Below are 25,150 nucleotides of genomic sequence, written 5' to 3'. Positions count from 1 at the left end.
GTAAAGAGTGCGGCTTGTTCATTGAAAGTGGTTCGAAAAGATTGTGCTGTTGCTGTTGAACCATTTTTAAAGTTATAATAGAGTTTAACTTATTGGAGGAGAAGAAAACGAAAAGATTGTGCTGTTTCTGTTGAACCATTTTTGAATTTATAGTAGAGTTGAACTTATTGGAGGAGAAGAAAATTCAATAGAATCATGGGATCATCTGGGTTTTTTCTTATATGTATTCCCCATTCTTTGATAGCTCTGACTTGCGGAGCTTTAATGATGTTTTACTCCAATGAGGTCTCTGTGTTTGGCCATGGCTCTGAGATTGCACGTAAGCTTCAAGGATCCACGCCCCAGGATCAGTTATTGATTCGGACCTCAGATTCCTTCTCGGGCTTGCTTTTATTTACCATTGGGTTGCTTCTGTTCATGGTGTCTTTTGTTAAGGACAGGGAATTCCAGAGCTTCTTTGCTAAGGGGTGTGTGCTTCTTCACATTTCCATGGCCGTTTGGAGAGTGTACTTTGAGAGGAAGCTCGAGGATCTCGCTCGTGATTGGCCGAGGCAGGTTGTTGGGGATATTGCACTGGCGCTTTCTTGGGTGTTTTTTCTCATGTACTCATGGAGAGAGAAGTATGATTAGTTTTGCAAAAACTCTGTTGAGTTGCAATTACCTTGTTGAATGGAGCTGTGACTTGCTTGTTGCTTCCTCTGCTGCTTGATTCTTTCTGCATTAAGGGACATATTTGAATGAGGTTTGATTGGTTTTCAGTGCTCTGAAGTTGCAGGGGCTACGTTGGAGTATGAGCATATTGGAAACTGAGCACAGATTGCATTCCGGTAATATGTTCCCTTCAAACTTGTTAAATTCTAAGGAAGTGAATGGGATCTGGGGCTCGTATGTTTGCTTAAGTTTCTTTGACGATCTTACAAATGCTTTCCCTTCTGCTTTTGCTTTGCTCGTGTATCAGTGCCCATGTTGGCTTCCTGTATTGAAGAGATCCTTGTAAAATTCTCCACATATATGCCATGAATCATGATATGCAAAAGAATTAGAAATGCTTAATTCCTGTACTACTCTTCCTTTCTTAAAATTCATTGCTTCTGGGGCATTAACATCATTATTATTCCCACTTTTTCCTTTAGATAAAGTGTTCTTTTCATACCCAAATGACAAAATTTTAAAAGCAGAGCAGCAACTTCTCATTGCCTTAAAGCTTGCGCTGGACCAGTTGGAAAGGAACTTGACATCAGACATGGGAATCGTTCTAGTTTTGATTCACGATTGTAGTTTGTTCTAAATCACATTCTCTGTTAATAATGTTCAACAAATTACATAAACCTGTTGGATGCGCATGCCAACCTGGGGAGGGATAGTAAAACTGGAATATTTTATCTTGAATCTTGATGGGACAAAGCCTGCGTCTTTGCACTTCAGAATGCCAGGGAAATTTTTTCAGGGACACTGATTTGCGCCCAAATGGCTCTAACTGGCATATGTTGTAGCCATTATTGCCAGTATTGGATTGGTAAACTGACACTTGGCCTTGTTCTGCTCTGCACCAATGCATGTTAAAGGAAGGTACAGAAGAATCCTTAATCCTAGTGATTGCAGCTTTGTAAATGCTCTGAATTGAAAACTCGGACATGATAAACCTCCAGTGCCCGTATTAATCGGTCAATACGATGGCTTCCCTGCGTTATCGTGTTTCAATTAGCTAGAGGATTGCCATCCCCAATAAGAGTAAAATCATTGATGCGAATAACAATAATTAGTCATAAATTTTTTTATTAAAATTTGAAATTAAATCATAACTTTCCATACGCTTCACATAAAAAAAGAATTTTTTTTAATTAATTATGAAAAGATGGTGATTGAAAGAAAAATGTTAGATATAGTTTCAGAAAGTATAAATTTTACACATTTTATTTGAAAAAAAAGTAGAGTTTATCATTAAAAAAATTTTTTTCACGCGGATCTTAGATTTATCTAATTTTTTTAAAGTGAATATGCGGGATTTACATATACTAGGATTGTAAATATCATTTATCTATTTGAAATAAGATAAATGATTGGTACAAATACAATCTTAAAATGTGCAAGTATCGCGAATTCCATTTGAAAAAAATAGACAAATATAAGATATACGTCAACAAAATTTATTTCTTAACGGTGGAGCTTATTTTTATTTAAAAGAAATATATAAGACTTATATCTCCGAAAATTATATCTAAGTATTAATCTTAAAATAAATAAATGTTTTAACGGATGTTTGGGGGAAATATTATATCTGTAACGAAATGGGGCCAGAGAATATTGACCCAACCTTGAAATCAGCTCCTCACCGGCCCATCAAATTTTCAACATAAAGTATAAAGACAAGTAAAACCCTGCACGCTGCTGCAGCTCTTCTTCCTCTCTTAAGCCCCAACATTCAACAGCGCCAACGAATAATTCCTGCGTTTTCTTCGCCCTTCCAGAGGTCAGCTTTCCTCTCCCTCCTTTGCTTCCTTTTCCAATATATATGAATCGATAATTATATATTAATATTTATAAACAAAAAGTTATGAAACGATGTCAATGCTTGTGCTTTTGTTCTAGTTTTTCATCTATTACAGGAGTATTGTGGGGGTTTGGTTGGTTGGCGCATGGATTTTTGTTTTCTGATACTTGTATTAGCTGTTCTCATATTCTTTTTAGTTTGCGTTGTGGACCTGTTTGACGATTTGTCTGTGGAAAGATTGGGAAGATGAATCAAATCTTGCTCACCACCCGTTTGATAATTAGCCCAATGATTTCACACCACCCTAGTTTTTGTACTTATCAGTTATTCAAGGCTGTCACCCTTTTTTTAATATAATTTCTTCAAGGCCGTTGCGTAATTTCTGTCACCTTTGCATTATGCTCGTCCTGCGTGATCTTTATTCTGAGTTTTGAATATGATAACTGCAACACATAATTTCATTTATCCGTTGGAATGGACCTAAAAAACTCTCGTCCTTTTTGTTTTATTGTCCAGCTTTTAGGCACCATCCAACTGAACACTCAAACGGGCTTTATTTATTTCTGATTCTCTTTTCTTCTATTCCGCTTGTTTTTTTAATCCAAGTAGTTTATTTTCTGTGTGTTTTCACCCAGCTGCCAATTTCTTATCGAAATGTTATGAGCAAAATGCTGCTCGTAAATAAGATTTCTTGCCCTTGCTTCAACAAAGTTGATAATTTGATGCTTCTACTATGATTGAACTTGATATTTGGTACATCGATTTTTTTATTCAGTAAATTACCGATAAATTATTTATTTATTTATTTATTCAGTAAATAAGAATTTTATTGATGATAGTAGGCATAACCCAAGTACACTGGGCATATACAAGAGCAACGTCTAAGCATGATTGATACATCGATTGGCAAAAAGAAATAGGAAATATAAAATTATAATACATATAGGGGTCAAAACTTTTGTTAAAGATACCGTGTGCAATGTAAAAGGTGTATTGTATTGATGAGGCAGAAATTACTAACATCTCATTGCTTTGCTTTTCTTTTTCTGGTAGTCAACTCGACATAATGAATCAATACATGATATAAAATTGGGGAACCGTCATCTTCTTTTATTATTATCTTAAAGAATCGATAGATGTGCAAGTGACTGGATGCTAACATTTATTCCACGTCTAGTAATTGCATTTTTTTCATCAGATCTGTCTCTTCTCTGAGTTTTTGTTTTGCTCACCAAAATTTGTTCTCTGGCTTCTTCTTTTCAGTAATCTATTCTCTATGGGTCTAGTGAAGATGGGTGAGCTGCCCACAGTTAATTCTTCCTCTGCCATAGGTTTCACAGCTTCACAGCAGAACCAGGGCTCAGCTATTACAACTACTCCAGAATCCAAGCCAAAGAAAAAGATTTGCTGTGCTTGCCCTGACACTAAGAAGCTGAGAGATGAATGCATTGTGGAGCACGGTGAGGAAGCTTGTGCAAAATGGATTGAGGCTCACCGTAAGTGTCTTCGTGCAGAGGGATTTAATATTTGAGATTTGAAGAGGCAGTTGGGTTGACCATATGATAGGAAAAAACAAGTTGAAAGTCTACACTTTTGATTTTTTAGGTTTACACACACCAGATGGTATTAACATTTTGGAATAAGGCCAGGAGAGGCAGCCTCTCTGTACTGTTATATGCATCCACGGGCTCATGACTTTTATTTTCTTGATACAAAGCGAAAGCAGCCAAAATATATTTAAAAGGATTTACTGCACTTATGTTTGTGTTTGTTTTATCTATTTCATAATGAATACTTGATCTGTGTGATGTGGGCATATAACATGGGTCTAGGATTTGACTGGTTCGAAGACATTTTGCTATTGCACGGCTTCTGAGTTCCATCATAAAAAAAAAAAAAAATTATTATTAGTGGGTTTCATGTATTAATGGACATCGATCAGTATATATGGTTTATCATTGGGCACGTAACATTGGGGATTGTTTTTTTTTTGGAAGAAATTCATGTAGAATGATTTCCCGGGATAATCATACTCGTGTTTACAGCCAATATGGTATCGGCCATTACCCATGGATCTGATCTTTCCTATTTTATCAGCTGGATTGCTGATCTAATAATTAAATCTCAGAGATCATAATTAACCGCAAGAGCTTCCCAGAAATATATAAATGGATCTCATATTGACCCTAGTTTGTGTAATTTTTAGATAACAGTTAGGAGGATGACATCTGTTTGTTTGCTCAGCATTAGGGAACTGAAGGCAGACGACAGGAGCAGCTTTTCAAGGAAATATTTCTTTGGTGTACGTTAAAAGCATAAAAGTTCTTTCAGTTGAGCTAAGATGAATGAGTTCTTTATAAATAGTAATGAGTTAAAATTGTGAAGTGGATTTTGTAGGATTCATATAAGATGGGTTTAGATGTGTTTAAATGTTAAAATGAGTTTATATTTATTTATGTAAAGTTGAAAATATATAGTCCCACCAATAATTGAGAAGCTGTTGTAATGTTTGAATAATTAATTTATTAAACCTATTACTAATAAATAACATAAATCAAATAGCAAAAAAAAAAAAAAAACATAAATCAAACATAAATTCCTCAATACATGTAAAAAATAATTTTCCACTACTTTTTATATACAAATTTTTTCTTACTCGAAATTAAAAAAAAAAAATATCAATAAAAAAGACAACAGTATCATGCCTTCATTTTATTCCATTATTTGTGTATATATTATTTAATAAGTAGTACAAAAATTTTTGTACAGGAGAAAATTAAAAAAAGTAGCCGATTCGGGAGTTAGGCAGGCGTCTATTGCACATTTGAAGGGACTTCACGCAGGAAAAAAAAGGAGCCGTGCGTGGATTTGATTTCCCACATTTACAGCATGACCGGAAAAGGGAGGTTGGGGGAAGAAGACAGGTTCAACGGGAAAAAGCGAGAGAGAGGGAGCTGTGTCAATCACGTGAAAGAGAGAAAAAGAACAGAAATGCTTTGGTCCCGGCCGAATGACTTTTTTTTTTTTTTTAACTTAGTGATTAATAAAGTATTTTTTAATGATATTGTGATTTTTTTATTATTTTTAAAAAATAATTATGATGATTAAAAAATACATAAAAAAATAAAAAAATAAAATAAACTACTCGAAATACTTCTTCGAAACACAAATTCGGTGATTGTAGTAGCGTTGCTCGAAAAAGAATAATGTTTTCTGCACTTGTCAGTAGTAATTGCCCATCAGGTAACAGTATTAAGAATCTACAGAGTTATGTTGAGTTGTGTTTGGATTGAGCTTGATATAGGAATGTAGTGAGTACGTGGTGACCATTAATCCATACCATTCCTTCATACATTCGGCTTGATATCTATGCTTTCTCCGAGGTATAAAAGCGTTTCTAAGGATTTCTGTGATTGAGGTTACAAGACATTCACGAGGCAAATGCCCCGAAATTTCCAAGTTCTATCTTTGATTTTCTCAACCTTTTGTTCACTCCTATTCACTGGAGTGTTCTGAAGCGAGTAGTTCCAATTTGGTGTTCTAAAATACCCTGTTTTTGAGGGCCATATCTATATATTCCTCGGACTGAATCTCTTAAAGGAACAATTTTCCGTTTTATGTGCCCCTGAAAGCCTCTTTACATAGCCTGTGTACGTGTTGATCATGATAATGATAATAAATCAAGCAGAACAACGTGTATATATATTAGAGATCCATTAAACCACACAAGGCCGCAGAGATGGCCATTACATGACTATGAAATTAAGATGACTCGACAGTTGACAGACACATCTCACATAACAAATAAAAAGCGCAGAGTACTACGACACAATACATTATTGACCACAATTACATTATTCATGACTCCCACAATTCCACACAGATGCCCTGCATCGGTGGGGGCTTAATGACCACAGGTGCAGCTTGTGCAGGTGCAGCTTGCACCGCACTTGCACTTGCCATCGTGCTCGGCTGCTGCTGGAGAATCCATGACAACAGTGTCTATGTAGCTGCAAAACAAGATATATATCCAAAATGGGCATCAACAGGCCGTACTAGATTAATTATACATGATGACTTGCATTTGGAGTTTGAATTAATTAAGATCTTATGAAATGCAGTAACTGGCCTATTAATGTTTTTACTTGCTTTAATTTAAAAGGAATGGCACGTACACATCTTAAGATGGCTTACGAATTTATGGCTTACGAAAAAATAAAAGACAGTATCACTTGATGAGATTTTTATTGATTTAGTCATTTTATTTTCACAGTTTGTCTTTGTCGTTCGACTAACCTTTTTCAAGAGAGGCTTCTAATTAATGGCCATCGTGTATATTACTTTTTATGGGACCAAAGGAAAGAAATAAAATTAAAACTAAAATTAAAAAATTCCTTGAATAATATCTGAAATCCTTTATTACCTCTTCTCGGTCTCCACGATGACCAGGCCGTACCCGTTTCCCTTCTTCCTGCGATTCAAATACACGTAATTTCAATGATTTAAGTGCTAATTAAATAACCGATCAAGTTCCAAACTCGTGCATAAACAAACAAGAGGTTTGAAAGTAAGCCAAGATGCAGGATCGATGCAAGAATATATATGTATGTATGTGATCTACACAACACATGACATGCGCAAAGTTGATATTTAAAAACTTGGCTGATAATTATAATTCGATCGAGTTTTAAACTTGGAAATTATGTAGGAACTCAAGCATGAAGCATGCATGCATGCATAGTCGCTCTCATATAATTATATAGAAACACGTACACGCACTGGCTCTTGTCAGCGCAGTCACAGTTGCCGCACTTGTCCGACATCGTTGATTGAGCGAAGCTAGATGAACGAAAAAATTATGAACTTGAAGAGAAGATGTTTTAGCTGGTATTAGTTGCTGCTATATCTCCCAGCTCTACATGGCGATCCACTTTTTATAGATGGAGAAGAACATTGGGTTCAATGGTGCTAAGCTAGCCTGGAGCTGGCGGGGTCCGCTAGGCGCTAGGCATGAGAGGAGCACACGCCTCCTAGAAACAATCCAAAGGAATCTAAATAATGGAGGGCTTGGCCTCCTATCCTCCTCTCATGTCAACTTCATATCTCTTTTCTATAAAATCCCACGCAGATCAATTTTCAGGTCTATGAAATTAAGCCATTGATATGACCTTTATTGGATCCCATGCAAATGCAGCACTTGGGAGCATGTGATGGATAATAATGGTTATATATATAAATATATATCAATTATATATGCATTGTTCATCTTTCTTTCTTTTTTCTTTTTTCCTTTGTATCTTCATTGTTTTATTTTTATTTTTTATATGGTTTTCAAGAAGAGTCAAATTTGGATTATTCCTTGTGATAATGTGTACGTATATCGGATCGATGCTGAAAGATGATTATATATGTGTTTGGTCGGCCATGTGGATCGATTCATCTATATATTTTCTCTATTTAATTACACTATATATATATAATTATCAGATGGTTCCATAATACTAAATACGATCCTAGTTTAATCCTATTAATTAAAAACTGTAAAACAAATCAGTCAAATCCAGGAAAAAAAATATATAAATAGAGAGAAAATAAAAAAATGAGAAAAATCTAAGCATCCGGAATTGAATGTGTGGAATTAATCTTGATCTTTATACATATGAAATGAGATGAATGATCTTTAACATCTGCGAGGGTTTTTGGTGAGCTGAGCTTAGGGTTAATAATTAGGGTTAACATATTTTGTGTGGATCGATATATCAAACCCTAGCATTGGATCCCACAGTCAAGTCTCGTTTGTTTACATAGATGAAATGAGATGAAAGTTAAATAAAATATTATTAGAATATAATTTTTATTTTAGAATTTGAAAAAATTGAATTGTTTATTATATTTTGTAGAAGTTTAAAAAAAATTATAATAATTAGATTATATAAGATGAGATATTTATAAAAATAAACAAGGCCGCGTGGATCGATCCACACAAAATATGATAACCCTGGTCTTAGCTTGCCAAAAACCGCGCGTAGATGTTGGTACATAAAAGTTTTAACTCACAAAAAGATCACAGCGAGGGAAAAAAAAATCAAACAACAAAATCATGTGGATGAATGGAATTAAAGCCTAAATATTCTGACTTTAATTTTTAATTATTTTTTTTTGAGGCAGCAAACAAAACCTTCTTGGTGGTTTCCACAGCGCGCGCACTTGCGATCTTCAAGTAGCCAACTTTGCTTTCAAAGAAATTGAGCCTTACATTCATTATACATGTTTTTCAATGATCTTATCATCCATGCACAAAGAAGGTTAGCTAGCCCTCGATCGATACGGCCTGATCTCCTCCACAGCTTTTATATATGCTCCAAATAAAACACGTTCAAATCAACATTTTGTATGATTACCAAAACATCCGATCGAATTGCATTATTATAGTCAGGTACGTACTTTCTTGGTTACATGATATATATATATATATATGTACATTAATATTATTGGTGAATAATAATATAATATTATTGTATTTATTTGTAATATTTAGTCATTGAGCCTATAATGAGATTAGTCATTTTAATAGACACATATGGAGGCCGGCCCCTACTCTCACCTCACTTAAAATAGAACTAGCTCATTGAATTATAGAATTTTATTGCTCTTTCTCTCTTCTCTCTTAGGTAAGAACGAAAATCAAACAAAAGGGGTAGGAAGTAGGGCAAGAACGAAAATCAAACAAAAGGGATAGAAAGTAGTTATTTCAATAACTGAAAAATTTCATCTTTTTTTGCAGGAACCCTTAGGGCAGGTTTGGTAACCAAAACAAAACACAAAATTCTCATCTAATCTCATCTCATCATTACACATTTTTCAAATCTCCATACAAAATATAATAAACAATTCAGCTTTTTCAAATCTCAATACACATTTTTTAAATTCTAAAATAATAATAATATTAAAACTTAATATTTTAAACTTCAAAATAAAACACAAAATTTTCATCTCATCTCCCAAATCTACCCGAACTTCATGGAAAATTCATCACAAGCTATTGGAGGATATGAACTTTCAATTTTATTAAACATATGCTTTGATTAAAGGAAGAGATTATCATTTATTGTTATATTAGTAAATAGATCAGTCAGGATTAAGCCTGCATGCCATTAATGCAGTAGTCTGCCATTATATATGTGTATTCCATTGCTAGCTACAATCATTTATGTCAATACTATCAAGAAAACGTGAAACATCCATATACATATATAGGATATATAAAGATTAACGTAGGTCGGAGAAATTCATGGAGACCCATTTATGTTCTGTTTCTGTTAATTACATACATAGGATATAATTAGCCTCAAACCCCTAGCATTAATCACTCGAGCCCAAACCATATGTTTATTTCTCTAATTTCTTTTTTAAGGATAAACATTATTGACGAGAAATTTTTTATTTATAAACCAGTATAGATAACACAGTTAATAAAGTGTTTATATGGTGTAATTTGATTTGAAAAAAAAATTTAATTAAAATTTTACAAAACAAATCTAATTACCATAGTAGGGAATTTTAATATTGATTGGTAAATAACTATTTATAGTTTAAAAGAATGACTAGAGAAAAAAATAGGCTGAAACAATCTTTATCCCTTGTTGCAAGGCTATAAATTATATTCATGTGGAAGAGTAAGATATATAAGTTAATGATATGGTTTTGATAATTCTTTATTTGAGCATTGTTATTTTAAGACTTTTACAATATATATTATTTACTTGACATAATTTAATTTAGAATATGAATTTTAAAAACAGTATTGCGCAATGCTAAGGATCAAGAAAGAATTTTATTTATTAAAAAAAAAAAAAAAAAAAAACCCTTCCTCTTTCATTCATAAAATCAACCATTACAGAGTTTGTCAATAGGAATACATCTCTCAATGACCTCTGGTCCTTCCTCCAACCAAAGCTTCATTTTCATAGCAAGCAGATGAGAAGCGTTGTTCCCTTGCCTTGGAGTGTAGTTCAACTGCCAGCATACTCTCTCAGTGAACACCTTCTCAATATATCTTCAATGATCTGGCCATACCACCTACCATTGTAGTCTTGGTTCTTGACATCCTTGATGATATGCAGAGCGTCGCCTTAAAAAATGACAGAAGTTAACCCAATTTCCATGCAAAGAGTCATACATCTCCATAAAGCATTGAATTGAGAGACAAAAAACTGAGGCATACACAATGTGGCTACCAGTTCACCCTCAGAATTTCTGATCACAACACCTCCACCCATCTTTGAGTTATGCACATCCAATGCAGCATCCCAATTTACTTTTAACAAATCGTTTGCTGGCTTTTTCCAAGTTACATTCCTGTTCGTAGTACTTCCTGCCTCAGTTGAACCCCTTAACAAAACCTGTGCATGTTTGATACTCCTCCAATTCAGCTTTTGCATGACTTCCTTGTCTAAACCATATTCTCCTCTTCCTCTAGTTCTTGTTTCTGCAGTGTCACAAACAACCAGCTTCTCCCATAAAGTTGAGAAATCTTCATCTATACAAGCCCATTTTTGTAACTCTGCCCATGCATAAGAGGCAGCATTACATGTCCATAATGCATGACATGTAGTCTCCTTCACCTGCTCACAAATAGGACAAAGAGCATTATCAGTATCAAAATTCCTCTTTGTTGGCAATGCCTCATTTGCTGCTCTCCAAAGAAAGATTTTTACTGTGTTCGGAACATTCATGCATGCTCCAAATCTTCTTCCACCCTTCTGCATCCTTCTTACTTGATGCTTCACCCTTTTGTACTTCTAAAATATGACCTGCCATGCGGTAGGCACTCTTTACAGTAAACAACCCATTTTTAGTAAGTCCCCGATACACCCCATCTTCAGAGCCTGTTCGAAAGAAGAAAAAAAAAAAAATTACTACTTTCCTGATTTGGAAAAAAAAAAAAACTTATCCTAAATCATCGTCTAATTTCAAACGAGCCACGTGGACATCCCACAGAGGTCAAATGAGGCAGTGGGCCCAGTACGATGCATGAGAGTGACCTTAACGCTCTTTATAATTGGGACTAATCATCCAACGGCGGAGAGGCCATGTACACGGTCCAACCACTAGTCTTTGGGCTGTTCGGGGGTTGCGATATGAGTTTTAAAAAATACTCAAATAGTTTTGAAAGTCTTTTAATAAAAAAATTATATTGTTTACGTATTAAAATATTTTTTAATCTTAAATAAGTTAAAAAATATATTTAAAGAAAAAAAATATGTTTTTTTGAATAATTTAGAATGTAGTTTAAATTTTAAAAATTTTATCGATGGACGAAAATATTTATACAATTTTTAAATAATTACAATTTTAAAACATTTAAAGATATAATATAATTTAAAAAAAAAATCAAATTGTCGTAATTTCTATGTATCTCAAAAAATATTTTTTTAATTTATTTTCAAATAAATATAATTTATTTAAAAGTGATTTAAATATAAAATTATCAAATAATAAATAATTTTTTAACAATAAAACTTAATACTTAAGTTATAAACTATATTTCTTAGTGTAATCCCAAACATGCACTTTATCTGCTTGCTACTTCGAACCGCTGTAGCCTCCTCGTCGCTGATCTTCCAGCCTACATAATTTCCACCCGCCTTCAATTTTGTTTTTAGAGCAATGCTACTCATCATTCTAACTTCTATCATCTTCTCATCATCTTATGATGTGTCATTAGATGATTGTAGATTATTTATTATATTTGACTTATAAACCTATCATTTAATGCCACATCATGGGATGATGGGATGATGATGAAAGTTAAGATGATGAATAGATTTTTTCTTGTTTTTAATTATCAATCAGTTTAAAATATCAAATTAAAGATGAAAATAACGTTAAAATTTTGGATTTCCATTTTATTAAAATATTTTGAAAAATATTTTAACTATAAAATAATTATATAAAAATAAATTTATAAAATGATATATTTTGATATAATACATTATATTGTAAAATTATTTTATTATAAAATAAATTTAACGGATCACGTAAAATCATATAAATTTATAAGTTTATTTTTATACAATTTTTTTACGCACGTAGTACTTCTCAAATGTTTTTAATCAATAAACTTGCTTACATCAAATCGCATGAAAATTGATAGAAATAATTATTAATAATGATAAGATTTGTGCCAATTAGACGCATAATGATAATTATGATTTTGTGATATTATATGAATGCTGACAGTTTCAATCAATTATATTAAAGACAAAATTATTAATTTAATCTCATCTTAACTAAGAGACAATTTAGCCATTATGGTTTTTTTATTTTGTGAGCAATTTAGCTGAAATGGTTGAGAATTGATACAGTTATCTAATAATGGTAAGATGGAAACTTTAATGGTGCATTTGGATGTATGAATTTAAAGAGTGGAATCTCAAACTTTAAATCCCTTATTTAGATCATCATATTTAAAACTGAAATCTGGATTTCATCAAATCTAAATAACTTTTTTAAATTCTACAAAATCTTAAATATTAAATCATAAGTGTGCAGTTCTGTATGATATCTTATGCTGATGTGCTTCGTCAAAGGCGCGAAGCCAGAGAGCCAAAAGAAATGCTCTCTCTCTCCAAACAGAAAATCCAGGGAGCTGAGGCGAACCAAAAGCCGTCCTAGTCGTTAAGCCATCATCGATTCTGCAGCGAGCCTTTTGGTCTTACTTTTTTCTATATGAAGCCGACCGATTCAGCCGCAGCCGCCGCCGCCGCCATGTAAATACCTTCCTCCATATTTTCAAGTCTCTTCAGTCTCTCTCTGACTCTCTTCACTTTCTTTCTTTCCTCTTTTTTTAATATATAAAACAGACGCGCACTCTCTCCGTTTCTGTCTCTCTCTCTCTCGCACATAACATACGTTTTAACCAAATTTCTCTCATTTTCCTTCACTTTCTCTCTCTCCATACAGGAAACGAGTGTTTTACGAAAACGGCTCTTTGTTCATGGACCCTGAAGTCGTCGAAATTACACCGACGATTTTCCGACCTTACAAATTGTTCAGAGAAAAAGAGGTCTAAACAATCAAAATTCCTTTCCTTTTCAACTTGATTCTCTGAATTTATTCCTCTTCTATTTTGGCTCGATCGCATGCCTTAATTCGTGCGCATAAATGAATTCTTGAAAATTCGCTTCTTTTAAGTGGCTTTTAAATTTCTTAACTATCAGTTTTTCGTTTGGGTTGTCGATCGCACCCTCCGGACTGCTTAAGTCTCCTACTCTAATTAGTGTTTCTACTACGACGTGGCGTTGTTAGCTAGTCATGCTGCAAATAGTTTTTAATCGCTTGAAATTGTTAAGGAGAGTGACTCTTTTTAGTTTTTGAAAAGTCGAGTGCGTCTTTATTAGGGCAGTGTAGAATATTGCTTGCTTTTGCAACATTGGGGACTTAAAGTGCCTAGTTAATTTCCTGTTTTAGGGTTGTTTTTACTCTAAAGTTTTTGGTATCTTTTCTGTTTTCTGTTTGTGTTAGAAATTTTCACCAAAAAACTTTGGTGGCAGTGTAAAGAATTAACGAGTAGAGCTATTGTAAATGGCGAGTCTCCTTATAAATCAAAGAAGAGTGATATATTAATATGATTATTCATTGTATGTTTATATTATCCGACATAGATTTTATATTTTGTTGTCACTTACCAACAACAAATTATCTTAAGCCATTGAGGTAGTAAACCAGATTTGAGTAGCAACGAAATGGGCATTTAACTTTCAGTGTTTCTGTACATCATCCTTTTGTTGTGTCTGTTCACTGCCACACATTTTTTTCCTTCCAAGGCTTTGCCGTTGTAGATAAGTGATAAAAGTAGGTGGTGTATGGGATCCCACAATTCTTGAGAAGGAAAAGTCTTTTCTCTTTATAATGTTCCAATGGAAGACTCAAGCCACATGGCTTATACTCCAAAGGGACTAGTCAATGATACAATTAGAGTCCCATTGGAACATTATAAAGAGCAATAACTTCTCATTCCCAAGCAATGTGGGATCTCATACACCACCTACCCTTATCACTTATTAGAATGGGGGGTATCACAACATTCTTTCAAAAATTGGGAAATAGGACCATCTGTTTGGCAAGACACACTTCAAACTATTTAAGCCCATCTGTCCATTGTATATCTAGACCCTCCTTGAATTGTAAACGTTTCTTTTTATCTCAAAGGAGAGTTTGTTTCCTATATATGTCCCCATTTGGTTATGCTCTAAATGGAATTACTTCTGGTAGTTGTATGTATTTACTGCACAATACAGGACCAGGGCACAGTGTTTTGATCTTCAGAACAACATTAACTGACTTTAAGATGCATGTAGTGATGCATGTCTGGCTACTCTAATGTCAGTTTTGGTGTCAGAGCCATCTGCTCTGGAACTGCACTTGGCACTTTGTTGACAGATTCGTTGCCAATTCACAAATTAAAAAGGTGGAGAATGCAGATTTGAGATGTTTAAAGTATGAAATCTTGTAGCTAAGATGCTGACTTAGACATCACATAAACTATGTGAACACTTCGGAAAGGCTCAAAATATGCCGTCCAACTCAGACCTTCATATTTCTTTTACGTAATAGATGTGTGTGGCTGTGAAATCTTTCTTTTGGAATTTATTTCGTGTCGGTCAAATGCTTGTAGGGAAGTGAGTATGCTTTTTCCTCTCTCTTTCTGTTCTTGCTTGGCTTCATTTTCTGTCTTGTTGTACGCTCTGAGACAGATGAAATAAGATAGATCTAGAATCTTTGTGCAGAGTTAAAATATGCTTGTTGGCTTACATGATTTGAGTTTAACTCGGTCATTTTTATAGATTTTGTGTCATTATCACTTAATGAAGGTAAGGAAATCTTCTTGTACTTTTCTAGGTTATTCTGCATGATGTGATCGATATAGACAAAGATCTAGATTCTTCTGATGTCATGCTCGGTAATGAAAAATTTGATGCGAGTAACAAAGGGAAAGCAATAGAAGATGTTTCTCATGGTTCTGATGATCATCAAGCCAAGGTTTGTGATTAAATATGTTCTACCAGTTGCTTTGTGACTCATTAATACAACAAACACTCCGGGTAGCAATTCATTATCTGATTTGTTTTGTATTAATTTTATTTATCAGGAAGCTTTGGTCAATTATCTTTTGGGTGCTTCTGGTGTAGAAACCCTTGACCCAGTGAATGGGGCTGAATCTCCAGTGAGTTTTTCCCCCGTGTTGCATAATATAATCAACCTTGACAGTCATGGTTCTGATCTATCTTATGATGAAAATAATGATGTTTATGTTGATGATTTTATGGATGTTGATGAGTATGCCATTGTGCAAGCCCACTTTGATAACATGAATATTCCTCCTGGAATAGAGGCACCTATTCCTTGGTTGCCATATTTTGCTCAACATAAGAAAAAGCCAATTACTGGAGATAGTTCACACTCTACGGGTGCTCAAATCCACTTGGATTCTGCTGGTACCAATGAGATAGCATCAAGGTCTTCATGGCCAGCAAAGCCTGTTCACATAAACAGGAATCCAATTTCAGTGCACAGGTCAGGTGTGCAAACCAAAACGGATTCCATGGTTCCCTCTCCTGAAATGGATCTGTCTTCACCTCGGAATCACCCACTAGTTTCCTCCGATAAAAAGAAATCATCTACTTTGACGCATAGAGGAAGTGCTCTGAATCTCCCACCTGGTAAAGAATCATCTAAATCACGCTGGTTTTTGGAGGCTTTCAAAAACAAGAAGAAGCCAGTTGCTTCAAGCAGTTCAAGTAATTATAGTTATGTAAATCAGTTTGACCCAGTCCTCCCTCCTGGAGTTGACTCATCTATTTGGGGACATTATAAGCCCGAGATGGTAAAGACGCAAGTCGGTACAAGTACTCCATATTATCCAACGTTCACAGTGCATGGGGATGCATCGAATTATCCTCCTGGGGTTGAACCATCTACACTCTGGCAGCCGGAGGCTTTAAAAGCTAAAATGATGGAGCCTTCTTTCACTAACCATGCAGCATACCCCGGTTTTTATGTTCCATTTCATGGTTTACATTCTCCTGAAGAAGTGGCAGATATCCCCTGGGTTCCGAATTTTATCCAAAATCAGTCTAATATTGCTGAGGGTAATTCAGCATTTACTGTTGAGGCAATCTCTGTCGGGGACAAAGATGAAAATTTCAGAAAGTTCCAGCTTTTTAAACAATTTGATACTGTTGAAGATCACTCAGACCATCACTATTCTGGTCATGGTTCCTCCATGAAGCAGGTGACTAGGTTTAGAAGATGAATTATGTACTTCTTTTTTCAATATCTAGTTTTTTTTATCACTACATTTAAAAAAAAACCTAGTCACCGGCTTCGTCACCTAGTCAATATTTAGTTTTAAACCTATGGAATTTAGGTTTTTGTCACCCTCTTCCTTGCAGTCATCAAAGAATTGGGCAAAGAGGATTCAGGAGGAGTGGAAGATCCTGGAGAAGGATTTGCCTGGTGAGCTTTCACACTTTCTATTTATGTTTATGTCCCAACACATAGCCTTTACTTTTACTAAACACTCTAATGTAAATTTGTTGGTGAGACCCCGAAAGCTTACTTTGCAATTAAAACATAAAATATATTGTGGGATGTATTTAGTGTCTGCCACCCCTCCCCACCAATCCACATTTGTTTTCCCCCCTTTTGTTAATGCACCTTTTTATCCTTTCAACAGATACAATATTTGTTAGGGTTTACGAAACAAGGATGGATCTTCTGCGGGCTGTCATCATTGGAGCGGAAGGCACTCCCTACCACGATGGTCTATTCTTCTTTGATGTCTTCTTCCCCAGTGGCTATCCTAATGTACCACCGGTATGTGATTGAGGCTTTAAATTTGTGGCATTGTATTTGTACCTTCTAGTTTTAGATCGCAGGTCATACAACTGAGGAACTTGCTTCTGCCAGCATGTCTACTACCACTCTGGTGGCCTTCGACTGAATCCTAATTTGTACAATTGCGGGAAAGTATGCCTCAGTCTTCTTAACACATGGGCTGGAAACAAGAATGAGAAGTGGATACCGGGTGTCTCAACTATACTACAAGTTCTTGTCTCGATACAAGGGTTGATCTTGAATGCAAAGCCCTATTTTAATGAGCCTGGATATGCACATATGAGTGGCTCAGCCTCTGGTGAAATGAAGTCCCAGCATTACAATGAGGAAGTGTTTATTCTCTCATTGAGGACAATGATTTACACAATGAGGAGGCCACCAAAGGTTAGATTCCATTGATCATTCCTTGTTAAGTCTTTTCATATTTTGAGTTTGGTACCATTCATTTGATAAATTTAAATTCCAAGAAAAATTTTATGACATCCTTGGCTGGCTTTCTAACTCAATTTTTGTTATCATGGTCGAGTACATCAATCATGAAAATTCCTGATACCTTTTTTGTTCAATGAAATGGTAAATTTCCTGAAGTCCTAGCCAACAACCAAGTTATGTGCAATAATTCAGTGCATAAGAACTTTGAGAAGAAGAGTTACAGGGGATTTATGGTTCACTTTTTCCTATTTAATTTATTTTTATAAATATTTTTGAGACTGCATTCAATGGACTCCTTATACCCAATGACATGCTTGGGCACCTTGTTCTTTTCTCTTCAGCATTCTCACCTGAAATTCCAGCTATATATCAAATGCCTATTTAATATAGTATTATGATTTTTCTAAAGGTACCTTGTTAATTGTTACAAAAATAGGAAAAGGAATGTATTTGTCTAGGAATGTCATTGATATTGTAATATCCGGTAGGTGGTGAATGAGATCCCTCAATGCTCGAGAGGGAGAAGTTCAAGCCCATTAGAATGATTTAAAGGGGCTTCAATTGTAACCTTTATTGTTTTGAATTCGAGTTAAAAACAGAGTAAGCAAACTGATATTACATCAAAGGTTGTCCTCTTTTTTAGCATGGAAGGGCTTCACGATTATCTTCTCTGATTGTTTTGCTTCATTACCACCATTGGCAATCAAAAAGTCCTGTAACTGTCGTCCTGACTGTGTGCTTCAGAATATGCATTAGTTCTGTCCACTGTACACTATTTCAATAGTTCATGATGGGCAATGATATAGTCCATACTATGTTTATACGAATTGTGTATGCCTGTGTGGGGAAGGCATTTTCGGCACATCCTCGTTTCTTCCTTCTGAAGGTTCAACATCTAATCCCATGTCATGTGTGATGCAGCCTTTTTTGGTCTTTGTTCTGGGACATTTCTGCAATCGCGCGCACGATATTCTGGTGGCATGTAAAGCATATATGGATGGTGCTCAAGTAGGATGCTTGGTCAAAGGTGGGGTGCAGGACGTTGATGTTAGCGACAAGAGCTGCTCAAGAGGGTTTAAGAGTATTTTGGCCGGGTATGTGGATATGCTTGTGAAAGCATTTATCAAAATCGGGGCCGAGGACTGTGAGAAATTCCTTTCAACTGCAATGAATGGGAACAAGCAGGAGTCTGACATGCCCAAGGCTGCAGCACGAGCCTTTTCTTTGTGAAAGACTAATTGAGACGTGAAACAAACTGTCTTACATCCATGACATGCGACTTAGGCTTCTGATTTTATTTTGAAGACTATAGAGTTAAATTAAAGAGTACCTACATTCGTACCTTTGGGTTGAGGACATAATTTTGGGTGCTGTATATAGCTGCAGATATGGATGGGCTTACAGAGACGGACTAATTAAATTGGGATGAAGCCGGATTCCCCTGTAAGTTACTTATAGATCTCGGTTTTCATCTTGAATAGACTTCAATCCTCAACTTCTTATATTTTATACCCCGAGGGTACACTTAAAAGATCATGGACATACTTCTAGATATGGATGGGATCATTAAAGCAGTCCAATTCTTAAGAGAGGGTGTCGTCTACATGTGTCACTTTTCTCTTCTCTTCTTTGCTTTGTTCGGTTTTTACAACTTAGCTCTTAAAAACTCATTTACTTTGCTAAATCTTGTGTGTTTGACATCTAACCTCTATCAGGAACTTGGCTCTTCTCATGGAGCGTACTTAAATTACATTGGCACCGTCATATGATTCAATTGTAAAGCAATTAAAACATCCTTACTATTATTTTTCTGATATCTATCATGATGCTCACTTATAGTGTCATGTATATGGGATATATATGGTGTGGGTGCATGTGGAAGCCTGGATTAGGTACTGAAAGCAGTTCATGAAACGAATGACCACCGCTTTACAGACCTAGTTAGTTGAGAAAATTGGGCAAACAACAGCGTGCTGATTGTCTAATGATTGGACTTGGTAAGTTATTGCTCGACGTATTATTTGGGCTGTAGCTGGCTGGGGGAATCGAAATTTCCAGGTCTTCGTCGACGTCGAGGTAGTCGTCTTTATTCTTCTTCATTATCTGATTGCTTGTGGACGAGCTTTTCTTCCAAGTAAGCGAAGACTTCTAGGCTGGCCCTACCACATTAACGACTTCGGATGGGCATGGAGATTTTTCTCACACCCGCGTTTGGATGGGATGAGGAAAGACTCAAGTTTATCCATACAAAAGAAAGAAACGACAGGTCAAGAGCACTTGGACTTAAAAATTAATTCAATAAAAGCAACTTAAAAGTTGTGTAAATCCTTGCTTTTTTTTTTTGAAATATTAATATTTTGTTACTGAAGGGTCGACACTAGAATTAAAAAGATTTGAATCGCTTAGACAGGAAGATGAGATGAGATAAGATGATTTTAAATAAATAAAATAAAATATTATTTTTTAATATTATTATTATTTTAAAATTTAAAAAAATTAAATTATTTATTATATTTTATATAAAAATTTAAAAAAATTATAATTATGAAATGATATAAAATGAGATAGATTAAAAGTAGGATCCAAACGGTCACGTGGCAAACCAATTAGTCGGGTGAATTCTTTACAATCGGCAAGGAGTAAAAAACAACAATTCAAAGAAAAGAAAAACTTGATAATTTTTTCAAATTTTGATTACTGCATTATTCTTACATTTATAATTGTCCAAAACTTCCCTAATATTGCAGACAGCCACCTAAACCAATATCCTTACGCTCAGAGCAAAATTTTATTTGCAATTCTGAGTGTAGAATTGTATGTATAATTTTATTGATAAATGAAGATAAAAAAAAAAATTATTATTTTAAAAGGAATATTATTGTAATTTAATTTTTTTTTAAACATAATTGTATGAATTTGTATGAGCTCTCCCATTGGAGATTATATATAGACTAACGATCAAATAACTTTATTTCAATGAAATTTATTTATCATTCTTATACTATACACTATACATAATTTTTATTTTTATTTTATTTTTTCTTATTAAATTTGTGGTATATTAATGATAAGTAGAATAATTTCTTTAGTTTAACAAGAATAAAATAAGTGTAAGATTGATGATTTCAATAAGTGTGGATAGAAGAAGCTCCAGTTTTTGTTTTAAATAGTTTACATTTTGACAAACACTGTATTGATCAACATTTTATATAAATGAATGAAGAATGGTTTATTTAAAAAAAAAAAAAAAAAAATGGAGAAAGTACTAGTCCCCGTCCAACCATAATGTCTTGAAGGTGAACTGCTCTAGTCTCCAAAAGTCAAGCTGTCCCTCATTACTGCATGGAACTACCTACTATTCATAGTCTTGGCCATTATTGGGTCCAAGTTTCAAAACTATCAACCATAAAATGATAAAATCCATAGGTAGTTCAGTCTTCTTCACACACAAGTGGTTCCTGATCTTGTTCTTTCACCCCATGAAAGAATCGCTGAGAGCAATGACTAAGAACTCTTCTGCAATGACCACCTCTTCACAAAGATGGCACAGGCTTCTCATGTTTTTCTTCTTTTACGCCACCTTTTCTTTGAACTCTGTCTCATCCTCCTCAACTCAACTCCCTAATTACGACGATCATTGTTCTTCAACCGTCCATGGATCGCACCATAACAAAGCACGGCTCCCAAACTTTCCAATTGCTCGATCCCACAATGGCTACTATACTGGTGGCAATCCAGTTTTGAACCCGAACCCGAACCCGTTTGTGTACGAATCGACTTTCTCAAACTCCTTGCTACTTCGCACCTTGGCTGTCTTTGATACTAACATCCCAGACTTATTCAAGTTTGAAGGGCGCTTAGCCTTTCAAAGGGCGAATAAGTACAACTGCGAGAAAGATTTGTCGTGTAGCTCTCATGATAGAAGTTCGATAAGTTTTGAAATGGAGGGATTCTGGTCAAAATCAAAAGGGAAGCTTTGTATGGTTGGGTCGGCTTATGCTTACACTGAGGAAGGTAATTTGCTTACTCTTTCTGCAATTCTCAAACTCTATAATCTCACAAATTCAACTAGTATTACTGGTTTGATTACTGGGACTTTAGAGAGTCTGAGTTCTACCAACGATCCAGCCTATTTTGGACCAATTTCCATGTTGATACTTCCTCAAGTGAATTACAAATACGCTCCAGTTTCTGAAAATGGCATAAAAGGATGTTCGGGTGGAAGTGAGAGTCCACGAGGTATGTCACTTAGTTCTCTTCCAAAAGGAACGTTCTGTTCGATAGCCTCAAGCTGGGCAGTCGATAAATTTGATTTGAGATATGCCTCAGAATGCAACTCTGCAAAGAGCTGCAATCCATTTATTGCAGGCATCGGATATGTGCCTCGTGTCGTGTTCTTGCATCGAATTGTGTGCTCTGAGGACACAGAAAGGATGCGAGTTTTGGTGGAGTTTTCCAACAATAGCTACGTTGATTATTACCGGAGTTTCAAACCCGAGACGACTCTGGTTGGAGAAGGATCATGGGAGGAGAGCAAGCATCAGCTTTGTATTGTTGCTTGCCAATTTTTGGGCTTCAACGAATCTTTTGCTAATGCCCGTGTGGGTGATTGTTCAACAAGATTGAGCTTCAGGTTTCCTGCGATCTGGTCAATCAAAGATGCTAGTAACATTGCGGGGAAGGTTTGGACAAACAAAACTGTGAAAGAGTTGGGTTACTTCGACAGGATCATACTTCGAAGCTCTCGAAATAGGGTTGGGGTTCCTGACTTGAAGTATGAGTATACCAAAATTAATACTGCCATGAAGTTGTGCGCCAAGTCTGAGAAACCAGCTAAAGCCAATAGGGAAAGATACCCAAGTGGGCACTCTGATGTCATGAGATTCCAAATCTCAGTGAAAAATTCTACAGGTCAAGTTGCATGGGGTAATTCAGTTCCCATGTCCATTGGCGATCAGTTTTACTACTCAAGCTCCGAAGGCTTTGTAGTGCCAGCAAGTTCCAGCAGACGTGGTTCAGTCAATATCAGCTGCAGTATAGGCCTTTATTCAACCACTGGGTTCTCTCCCTTCAACAGTACATCTTCAACATCATACGAGATGTTGGAGATTTTAGCTGAAGGCACGTACGATGATGAAACCGGAAGCATGTGTATGGTAGGCTGCCGAAATCTTGGCTCAGAAAATCAAATACCAAGAGCTGGTTCTTGGGATTGTGAGATTCTAGTCAAATTTCATTTTCCTCCCATTAATTCAAAGAAGGCACGTTACATCAAGGGAAGCATTAGTAGCACGAGGGAAAAATCTGATCCTCTTTACTTTGAACGTTTAGACTCGAGTTCATATGATTTTTACGAGGATGGATCTTCCATTTGGAGTATGGATGTGGAGATTATCATGGCACTTATATCCAGCACACTGTCATGCGTTTTTGTGGTACTACAAATCTTTCATGTGAAAAGGCACCCGGATGTGCTTCCCTTCATCTCCTTTTTCATGCAATCAATTCTTACTTTTGGCCAGTTAATACCTCTCGTGCTTAACTTTGAAGCCCTGTTCTTGAGAAAACCAAGGAGGAACATGTGGCTTGAATCCGACCGATGGGTCGAAGCAAATGAGGTAATTGTAAGAACGACTGGAATGGTAGCTTTGTTATTACAATTCCGTCTTCTACAAAAAATATGGTCAACAAAATGGAGCACTGGGAATCAAAGGGGCACTTGGGTTGTGGAGAGGAAAGCTCTCCTTGTAGCTTTACCATTATATGTGACGGGCGCCTTAATTGCTGTGGCGATGAGCTGGTGGAATGAAGATCAAGATAATCATGACCCTGTGATGTTTGTTGCTTCCCCTATAACTTATCGACACCATTCTCTTTGGGAGGACTTGAAATCTTATGCTGGTTTGGTCTTGGATGGTTTTCTCTTGCCTCAAATACTGCTCAACATGTTCTGGAACTCAAGAAAGAGTGCTCTCTCTAGTTCATTCTACATCGGAAACACTTTTCTCCGATTCCTACCACATGCATATGATGTTTACAGGGCCCACAACTATGCTCCCCACTATGCTGGGACATACATATACGCAGATCCTTCGGCTGGTTTTTACTCCACTGCTTGGGATGTGATTATCCCACTTGGTGGTTTGGCTTTTGCCTTGATCGTTTACCTGCAGCAGCGGTTCGGTGGTTTGCTAGGATGGAATTTAGGAGATGAGAAGGTGCCAGTGATTAGTGATGCCTGATTTGCCGAGAAATTAATATTTACACTTCAAAACAGTGGCCTAGCCCTCTACCTTATTTAGTATTGTTTGCTCCATGTTGATATTGAACCGATGTTATTTATGCTTGTTTAGTAGTTGCGCGCTTTGTTTCAAACAAGGGTCAGCTTCGTTGATTCTCTGTTTCTGTTCTTTAAGGATCCATTTATTTTTATTGAAGTTAATTTATGTTTTCCAGAAACTCTTCAGTTTTCTAGTTTACTATTATTAGTGCTTGCTATTGTTAGCTGTTTTTGGGAAGTTGTATTTCAATCAATGAATTTGTGAGTCTCAATGTAATAGTATAAGTATGTGATTAAAGTGAAATAAAAAAGTTGAACCATAGAATTAGGTTGAGGTTTCTCAAGAATTTCCTCTGTTTTTCTCTACTTGCTTCTTTGTTTAAAACCAACAATTGGCATCAAAGCTAACCAGGTTCATCTGAGGGTAAAAAATGGCTACCTTTGGAACAACATCAGTTCCTATTTTCAGTGATGAAAACTACGATTATTGGAGCATTAAAATGTAGACCTTTTTCCTATCTCAAGATCCATGGGATGTTGTGGAAAAAGGAGTGACAATATCAGTAGAAGGAGTCTCGGATTCAACTCAAAGCAAGTAAGAAAGCACCAAGGATGCAAGAGCTTTATTCATCCTACAATATGTAGTCTCTGAATCAATCTTTCCAAGATTGATGAGGGCCAATACTTCAAAGGGAATATGGGAGATTTTGCAATCAGAATTTCAAGGAAATGTTAAGGTAAAACTCATTAAACTTCAAGGTTAAGGAGAGAGTTTGAAAATTTGAAAATGAAAGACTCTGAAGAAATAAAAGAGTCTTGTTCTAGATTAATAGAAATTGTCAATCAGATGCGTGCTCATGGTGAAGAGGTGATTGATCAAAGGATGGTTCAAAAAATTTTGATTAGCTCACCCGAGAAGTATGGTCATATAATAGTAGTCGTTGAAGAGTCTAAAGACCTGCAAACACTTTTAGTTACTGAATTAATGGGATCTCTCCAAGCCCATTAAAAAGATTGGCTAGAAGGAATGATGGTTTCTTGGAGCA

At 35.6% G+C, this 25,150-nt stretch overlaps 4 protein-coding genes and 1 long non-coding RNA gene across 6 annotated transcripts; 4 read left to right on the top strand and 1 right to left on the bottom strand.

Annotated features, from left to right (window-relative positions):
* The first annotated feature begins 104 nt into the window (after positions 1-104).
* Positions 105-737, top strand: LOC108992746. The gene has a single exon (XM_018967377.2). It carries the CDS (start codon positions 196-198, stop codon positions 628-630), a length of 435 nt encoding a protein of 144 aa, XP_018822922.1. The 5' UTR covers positions 105-195; the 3' UTR covers positions 631-737.
* A 1,641-nt stretch (positions 738-2,378) lies between these two features.
* On the top strand, positions 2,379-4,304 carry LOC108992754 (cytochrome c oxidase copper chaperone 1-like). Its single transcript, XM_018967388.2, has 2 exons — positions 2,379-2,470; positions 3,755-4,304. The coding sequence occupies exon 2, from the start codon at positions 3,768-3,770 to the stop codon at positions 4,020-4,022; it is 255 nt and encodes an 84-aa protein (XP_018822933.1). The 5' UTR covers positions 2,379-2,470; positions 3,755-3,767; the 3' UTR covers positions 4,023-4,304.
* A 1,863-nt stretch (positions 4,305-6,167) lies between these two features.
* On the bottom strand, positions 6,168-7,424 carry LOC108992761. The gene is made up of 3 exons (XR_001996394.2): positions 7,265-7,424; positions 6,915-6,962; positions 6,168-6,501 (listed from the first exon to the last, which is right to left on the bottom strand). It is a non-coding gene; the product is annotated as an uncharacterized LOC108992761 (long non-coding RNA).
* Positions 7,425-13,054: 5,630 nt separating this feature from the next.
* On the top strand, positions 13,055-19,411 carry LOC108992732. Of its 2 annotated transcripts, XM_018967361.2 has the most exons (8): positions 13,055-13,263; positions 13,457-13,559; positions 15,395-15,535; positions 15,645-16,787; positions 16,948-17,011; positions 17,232-17,371; positions 17,465-17,776; positions 18,746-19,411. In XM_018967361.2, exons 1-8 carry the CDS (start codon positions 13,223-13,225, stop codon positions 19,052-19,054), a joined length of 2,253 nt encoding a protein of 750 aa, XP_018822906.1. In that variant the 5' UTR covers positions 13,055-13,222; the 3' UTR covers positions 19,055-19,411. The 2 variants fall into 2 exon arrangements, with proteins under 2 accessions (XP_018822906.1, XP_018822911.1); XM_018967366.2 differs by lacking the exon at positions 13,457-13,559 and having other exon boundaries at positions 13,057-13,263.
* Positions 19,412-21,181: 1,770 nt separating this feature from the next.
* On the top strand, positions 21,182-24,438 carry LOC108992726. Its single transcript, XM_018967354.2, has one exon. It carries the CDS (start codon positions 21,235-21,237, stop codon positions 24,064-24,066), a length of 2,832 nt encoding a protein of 943 aa, XP_018822899.1. The 5' UTR covers positions 21,182-21,234; the 3' UTR covers positions 24,067-24,438.
* Positions 24,439-25,150: the final 712 nt, after the last annotated feature.

The sequence above is a fragment of the Juglans regia genome, chromosome 9, assembly GCF_001411555.2.
Source record: "Juglans regia cultivar Chandler chromosome 9, Walnut 2.0, whole genome shotgun sequence".
Lineage (NCBI taxonomy): Eukaryota > Viridiplantae > Streptophyta > Magnoliopsida > Fagales > Juglandaceae > Juglans > Juglans regia.
Note: the sequence above shows the minus strand (reverse complement) of the source record. Positions and strands in the feature narration are given on the sequence as shown.

Coding starts and splice junctions, on each gene's coding strand:
- LOC108992754 (XM_018967388.2), top strand. CDS start 3,768: ATGGGTCTAGTGAAGATGGGTGAGCTGCCCACAGTTAATTCTTCCTCT.
- LOC108992746 (XM_018967377.2), top strand. CDS start 196: ATGGGATCATCTGGGTTTTTTCTTATATGTATTCCCCATTCTTTGATA.
- LOC108992726 (XM_018967354.2), top strand. CDS start 21,235: ATGATAAAATCCATAGGTAGTTCAGTCTTCTTCACACACAAGTGGTTC.
- LOC108992732 (XM_018967361.2), top strand. CDS start 13,223: ATGAAGCCGACCGATTCAGCCGCAGCCGCCGCCGCCGCCAT. Junction 15,536..15,644: donor CTGATGATCATCAAGCCAAG/GTTTGTGATTAA, acceptor TTTATTTATCAG/GAAGCTTTGGTCAATTATCT. Junction 17,777..18,745: donor CAATGAGGAGGCCACCAAAG/GTTAGATTCCAT, acceptor TGTGTGATGCAG/CCTTTTTTGGTCTTTGTTCT.